At 36.5% G+C, this 7,808-nt stretch overlaps 1 protein-coding gene across 2 annotated transcripts in view; it reads right to left on the bottom strand.

Moving 5' to 3' along the window:
- RPAP3 (RNA polymerase II associated protein 3) overlaps positions 1–7,808 on the bottom strand; it is a 35,239-nt gene that overhangs the window by 5,404 nt on the left and 22,027 nt on the right. The window contains exons 9-13 of one of the 2 annotated variants that reach the window (XM_006755512.2): positions 7,178–7,299; positions 5,494–5,564; positions 5,275–5,376; positions 2,604–2,842; positions 754–940 (exon numbers count right to left, since the gene is read on the bottom strand). In XM_006755512.2, coding sequence (XP_006755575.1) covers positions 754–940; positions 2,604–2,842; positions 5,275–5,376; positions 5,494–5,564; positions 7,178–7,299 — 721 coding nt within the window. The remainder of the gene's footprint in view (positions 1–753; positions 941–2,603; positions 2,843–5,274; positions 5,377–5,493; positions 5,565–7,177; positions 7,300–7,808) is intronic. The other variant, XM_015558606.1, reaches the window with a different exon arrangement.

Raw genomic sequence — 7,808 nt, 5'->3', positions numbered from 1 at the left:
CTCAGCATAGTATTGCATTGTGTAGATGTGCCAGAGTTTTTTAATCCACTCATCTACCAATCAGAAAGGATATATGCACCCCTATGTTCATAGCAGCACAATTAACCATAGCTAAGATTTGGAAACAGCCCAAGTGCCCATCAGCAGATGAGTAGATTAAAAAACTGTGGAACATCTACACAATGGAATACTATGCTGCTGTAAAAAAGAAGGAATTCTTACCATTTGCAACAGCATGGATGGAACTGGAGAGCATTATGCTGAGTGAAATAAGCCAGTCAATGAAAGAAAAATACCACATGATCTCACTTATTCATGGATAATTGAGACCATTATAAACTTTTGAACAATAATAGATACAGAGGCAGAGCTGCCTCAAACAGAGTGTCAAACTGCATCGGGAAGGCCGGGGAGGGTTGAGGGGCAGGGGGTAGGGGGGTAAGAGATCAACCGAAGGACTTGTATGCATGCATATAAGCATAACCAATGGACATAGGACACTGGGGGATAGGGGAGGCTAGGGGACTGTCTAGGGCGGGGGGAAAAAATGGACACATATGTGGTACCCTTTGTAATACTTTAAGCAATAAAAAATATATATATAAAAAAAACAAATTGAACATAAAAAAAGAGTATTTTCTACAATCATGTTATACAATACAAAGAGCAAATATAACACTATTATACAGTGAGTGACAAAGACAGTCTTTGACCTTTTGTTTACAACAGAACTACTAGCTTCTTCTTTCTTACCGTCAAATACTGATATAACATATCTGGAGAACTTTTCAATTGTCTAAAATCAGATTCAAGCTGGAATGAGTTTGCAGGAACTGGAGGAAGAACAGTTGTGATAAACTGAGCAGACAATTTGTCTCCCTCTATAGAAATCTTTTCACGGGAAGACTGACATACATCCTGTTTCATATTAACTTGAGAACTGAAATATTGCAGAGACATCAGTCAAACAATTGAAAAGAACCAAAATTAGTCAAAGCTTATTTTTTTTTTATTGGTTAAGTTATTACATATGTGTCCTTATCCCCACATTATCCCCTATCTCCCCCACTCATGCCCTCACCCCCCGTTTGTCTGTGAGTCAAAGCTTATTATAAGAAAGCATCAATAGAGATTTTAAAATTTGATTTAACTAATATTATATTATCTATTTACATTCTAAAAATACTAAACTCTTTCAGCTGATAACATATGTATATTTTTTGCAAGACACGCCTCTGCAAATTTTCACATGCTACACAATGACTATTCTCATTTGCTGGGCTATTGGCCTGGCCACTTTTTGAGCACACCATTTCTATATACCGCATTACTACATCATATATACTTACAACTCAGCCTTTCAGAAATCTGAATTATAAGTTTCAAGAAAGATATTCTGAGAAGGAAAAAATGCTTTCTCCTTAAAAAACAAACAAACAAACCTACCTATTTAGTGTTTTCTCACAATCCATACAATCACTTTAAATAGAATTACTACTAAAATTCAAAGTTAAAAAAAAAAATTCCAATAGAATTGTTGAGTACAATACAACAATATATGAATAAAATTTCAAGACCCCCAAACAAACCTAGTCTATATCTTTTATATTCTCACTAGAGGCCTGCGGGGATCAGACCAAAACCAGCTCTCTGACATCTGCCGAGTGGTCCTGGATTGCAAGAGGGTGCAGGCCAGACTGAGAGACCCTACTGGTGCAAGATCGGGGCAGGGGAGGGGCTACGGGAGGGCTCCAGGGTGTGTCTGACCCATCTCGCCCAGTCCCCATAAGCTGGACCCCAGCAGCAAGCTAATCTACCATTTGGAGTGTCTGCCCCCTGGTGGTCAGTGTGCGTCATAGCGATTGGTTGAATGGTCAGACACTTAGCATATCAGGCTTTTATATATATAGATCAAGGGAACACATCACTATTTTTAAAAATTCCAAACAAGTCCTGGCTGGTTTGGCTCAGTGGATAGAGTGTCAGCTTGTGGACTGAAGGATCCCAGGTTTAATTCCAGTCAAGGGCACATGCCCGGGTTGCGGTTTGATCCCCAGTAGGAGGCATGCAGGAGGCAGCTGATCAATGATTTTCTCTCATCATTGATGTTTCTATCTCTCTCTCTCTCTCTCTCTCTGAATTCAATAAAAATACATTAAAAAAATTTTTTCCAAACAAAATTTAAAACAATCCATAAATAATCTTAAATATGAATGGCTAGAATAATGTAAATGTTTAAATTCTACATTTTTTAGAATCTTCCTCTTAAAAAATTAAATTTTTTGCTGAATTAAGAAGGGAAACAATATACTGAAGTTTGAGGGGAAAAATTAACACAGCCAACTTGTTAAAGACAGTTTCTTATTATCTCTAAATTCCCCACTATGGTAAAGGAACAGTGATCATTCCTTATACAAAACGTCTCTGATGAGTCAGAACAAATAAAAAAGAAAAACTAGAACATGAAGTTGGGTAGTTATAAAAATTACAGTGATGACTATAAACCAAAACGCTCATTGGTAATACCAATTTTCTAGTGGAATTAAATCCTGGGTCTGGCTTTACCATTCTGGAGATTATCAAATAACAATAGTTCTACTTACTGGAGGGGTGAAGTCTCGCTGATTTCTTCTATTTTCAATACTTTTGCTTTTGGAATATCACTCGTGGGCAAAAGGTCATCTTGGCTTGAATTCTTCTTACTTGCAGTGCCTGTGGTTGCTATTACATCTGCTACATTAATAGGATTACTTTCGGGAGCAGCAGCAGTAGTGCTCTCTGGCATGTCAATAGTCTGTATCAAATTACCAGTTTCTTCAATAATCACCTTCTTGAGTGGTTTCTAAAACAATTAAAATCAATTCCTTAAATCAACACATAAAGTTTTTCTATTTTAGAATTACAAATTAAAAGGTTGCTGTGTTCTTACAGCCAATATCCCAGTTATAAAAAAAATTCAATCAATTTGATGGCTAGACAGACTTAGGAGTCACACTCTGAGAATACAAATAAAAAGATGCATAGCACCTACCAAATGAAGGTCTAAATGGAGGACAGAAGATGTATATATAAATAATTACAAGCAATAGTATACAAACCTATAAGAGAACACAGAGGAAGGTAGGAAAACATTGGCATTAGCACAGACTTCTTAGAAAAAGTACACAAGAATGGCAATGAGGAAGATTAACCATGGCATGTATGGTCAGTGAAAAGGTGATAAGTCCAATGGCACTGGTGCAAGAGGATAAGTGATGGGAGACAAAGCTTGACAGGCTCATTAAAAATTGCTTATAAAGAGATGTGTGTGCCATGTCAAGGAGTTTGGACTTTATTTTAGAGGCAAGAAAGCCAAGAAAAATATTACCAAACTGACAACAGTATTGTGGGCTAACTGAAAGCAAGAAAAACAAGGCTAGGCAATAACCAGCATTCTGTATGAAACAGACCAACATTAAAACCTGAATACACTTGGTTGGTATAGCTCAGTGGTTGACCATCAACCACTATAGAAAGATTTATGAACCAGGAGGTCACAGTTCGATTCTGGGTTAGGGCACATGCCCGGGTTGTAGGCTCAATTCCCAGAAACGGGCATGCAAGAGGCAGCCAATCAATGATTATCTCTTATCATTGATGTTTCTATCTTCTCTCCCTCTCCTTTCCTCTCTGAAATCAATAAAAATACATTTTAATAATAATCCTATATAATAAAAGGCTAGTATGCAAATCGACTGAACAGTGGAACAGCAGAACAACCGGTTGCCATAACACACACTGACCACCAGGAAGCAGACGCTCAATGCAGGAGCTGCTCCCTGGTGGTCAGTGTGCTCCCACAGAGGGAGCGCCACTCAGCCAGAAGCCCTGAGCCAGGCTCACAGCTGGCAAGCACAGTGGCAGTGGCAGGAGCCTCTCCCGCCTCTGCAGCAGCACTAAGGATGTCCGGGAGGCGGGCCTAAGCTGTCGTCGGACATCCCCCAAGGGCTCCCAGACTGCGAGAGGGTGCAGGCTGGGCTAAGGGACCCCCCCCAAGTGCACAAATTTTGTGCACCGGGCCTCTAGTAATAAATAAAAGCTGAATACATTTTCTATGTAAGAAGCTGGATAAAGCCAGCTCAGGATTAAAAGTTTGCCAAATAATAATCAAAAACTTGGTAAGTACTTGACCATAATAATGGTTTTTAATAAAATAAGTTGCATTCACTATTTCAATCATTACAAGTATCAAACATTTTCAATTTCTTCTAAAGTTTACATACTGTACTTTTATTTTTAACAAAAAAACTTTCAATATAATGTAAGTGTTCAATTCAATTGTATAGTTAAATTTTAAATTAAAAAGTTATAAATATAAACACTTTTGACATATACACTAAATTCAACATTAAAACCAGACATTCTATTAACATTGCTAAGCTAAGACCAAATGGGAAAAATTGTTACTGGATAAATACACATAAATAAAAAAGCTGTTAGCAAATTTGTTAAAAGAATCCTGTTAGCAGTTCTATTTTAAAAGATAATCACGTTAAGCTAAGGCCTTTGCTTTGCTCAGAACTATCATCAGCAATAGATAATGATCAAGATATTAATCAAGAATGGACATGTATTAGTGTTTAAAAAATAGACTATAATTTGACAGGCAATAACTATTGAATTATATCAATAAACTATCATTTAAAAACAAATACTTTCATTGACATTAGATGTGTAAGCATTGATTCTAATTAACAAATTTCCAAATAGATAGTCTCTATTAACAGCAGACCAGGGATGGGGGAATGACAGTATGAACAGAAGTAAAACTCAAAAGATACCACTATATAAAGATTTATGAAAAGATATGAAAGGTTCAATCAATCACTTTTTAAAAATTAAAAGGTTCAATCCACCACTTTTTAAAAATTAAAAGTTAGAGACATGACATTTTATTTAGCTCTGTATAATGGCTATTTCAAAAAAAAGAGAGAGAGAGAGAGAAGAAGAAGAAGAAGAAACAGAAAGGGAGAAAGAAAAGGCTAAGGACCAAAAAGAAAGGTGAAGTTTTGATGTGGGAAAACAGAAAAATGAAAATAAATATTTTAGCAGAGACTAAGAGATCAGGAAAAACTTTCATTTACTACCAATCAGGGAACCCCAGGCCCTTGCTTAGCTGATCTACATCACTGGTCTTTAAGAGATTTTAATTCAACAGTTTGTTTCCTACTCTTATTCATACCACACAGATACTTACATACCAAGAAAGAAAAAGAGAGACAGTGTTTCACTTACAGCTGGTCCAGGATGAGGGGGATTATCAGTGGGTTTTATCACGTTCTGCCTTTGAGTAGAATCGAGAAAGACATCATCCCAGTGTCCTTTCTCAATTAATTCCTTGAAAATAGATTTGTGATCATGACTATAAAAATATTCTCAAGTTAATTATGCAACAAATAAATGTGTTTAAGTTGCAGAAAATAAAAGTATATATTGGTGAAAATAATATATTACCTTTTTAATTTTGGAAAGTTCAGTTATTGCTTGCTTATTTCCAGGTTCCAGAAGCAAAACAGTTTCAAAATCTAAAGTGAATTTTTAAGAAATATAATAAATTAGTGGAAATACTTTATGAAGTTCAAGACATGATATGTTTAGTTGGTTTAGTAACACCATGTTTATCTCAGGAAGTTTTACTCAGGAGCTAGGAAACATGTGAGCAACAAGGACTAACATTTACTGAGTGCTATTCTTTATATGAATTCTGATGTATTCCTCACTACAACCCCACTTTACAGATGATACAATTGAGGCCTACAGGTCACCTAACTTACCAAAGCCCACACTAATAACAAATGACAAGGTAACTCACTAAATGTAAGATAGAATCTAATATTATTCAGCCTTAAAAAGGAGTTGTGATACATGCTACGACATAAATGAACCTTCAAGACATTATACTAACAGAAATAAGCCAGACACAAAAGGACAAAGTACTGTATAATTCTTATATAAAACACCTAGAAAAGTCATATTCAGGGATAGAAAGTAGAATGGTGGTTCTGAGGAGCTGGGAAAAAAAGGGGAATGGAGAGTTACTGTTTAATGCGTAGAGTTTTCAGAATGAAATGATGAAAAAGTTCTGGAGATGAATAATGGTGATGGTTACACAAGGTAAATGGACTCAGCCCCTCACCCAGGCTGGCCAGGCACCCCAGTGGGGACCCCCACCCTGAAGGGTGTGTGACAGTCCATGCCAATGGACTTAAAAATGGTTAGAATAGTAAGTTTTATGTTATGTGTATTTTACCATAGCGAAAAAAATGCATGGGTTACAGCTGAAGCCAGGTTTAGAGAAAAACTGAGAGAATTAAATCCATAGATCAGGAAAAAAGTCTGAAATCAATTATCTAGGTATTGATGTTAAAAAATTAGAAAAACAGCAAATTAAATCAAGACAGTTGTAGGAAGGAAATAAAGAGTAGAAATAAATAAAATTGAAAACATACACAATAGAAACAAGTTGGTTCTTCAAAAAGACTAATAAATACTTAAAAAACAGATCAAGGAAAAATAAAAGAATAACAAGTATAAAAAAATAAGGGGGGGGGGCATCACTACAGACTATATTATCCTCTACCTCCAGCTGCTGATTCCCTTCCTTTTCACTCTTGCCTTTGTCTTGCTTTTTTCCATCTCACCTATAATTCAAATCTTTTTTTAAATATATTTTATTGATTTTTTACAGAGAGGAAGGAAGAGGGATAGAGAGTTAGAAACATCAATGAGAGAGAAACATCAATCAGCTGCTTCCTGCACACCCCCTACTGGGGATGTGTCTGCAACCAAGGTATATGCCCTTGACCAGAATCGAACCTGGGACTCTTCAGTCTGCAGGCCGACGCTCTATCCACTGAGCCAAACCCGTTAGGGCTATAATTCAAATCTTTACTAATTTTGATTGGCAACTAGCCAGAATGTACTGTATGGTCTCAAAAGATAATCAGGTCTACTATTAAAGCTGCATTCCTTCAAATCTGCATACATATTCATGATTTAAACTGAGAAAGAAAATATGTATATCTTTCTCTAAATTCTATATCCTTGAACCATGGGAAGGCTACACAAATCTCTGCTTCTATAACTTGGGAGTCTCGTCAGAATGACTGAGTGGCAGTTGTTATAAAAATAGTCATACCTTGTTTGGCCTCATTTAACTTTCCCAAAAATGTTCTTGCAGTTCCTCTTCTGGCATAAGCTTTAGAATACGAGCCATCTAATAAAATAGCTCGTGTGCAGTCCTTTTCAGCCTCTTCATATCTATTAAACATAATACAATTACCAACTGGAAAAATGCAGCCTATAGAAAAACTTCATATAAACTGAGTTTCTAATATAAAAAAGCATGCATATAATTTCAAATATCAACCCCATATCTGTGTTTGAGGGAAAAGACAATTATAAAATTTTATATTCTCACGAAAACTTGGAATCATCTGCTAAGGAGAGAGAAGGTACCAGATTAAAGAAAAGTCAGAAAAGGATGGAATTAGGATGGCAAAAATACAAGTAGAGCAGACAAAAGAATAGTACTGCTGGAAGTTTGCCCCCCGTCCACCTTCAATAAACACACATTGCATTAACAATTGGCATTAATCCCATCTAATAAAAGAGAAACATGGTAATTGGCATACGAGCACTACCCTTCCCATTGGCTAATCAGGGCGATATGCAAATTAACTGTCAGCCAAGATGGCGGCCGGCAGCCAGGCAGCTTGAAACTAACATGAGGCTTGCTTGCTTCAGTGACGGAGGACTCCAACGTTCCC

This window comes from Myotis davidii, unplaced genomic scaffold (genome assembly GCF_000327345.1).
Source record: "Myotis davidii unplaced genomic scaffold, ASM32734v1 scaffold290, whole genome shotgun sequence".
Classification (NCBI taxonomy): Eukaryota; Metazoa; Chordata; class Mammalia; order Chiroptera; family Vespertilionidae; genus Myotis; species Myotis davidii.
The sequence above is the reverse complement of the archived record's forward strand: the minus strand, read 5'-3'. Positions and strand labels throughout refer to the sequence as shown.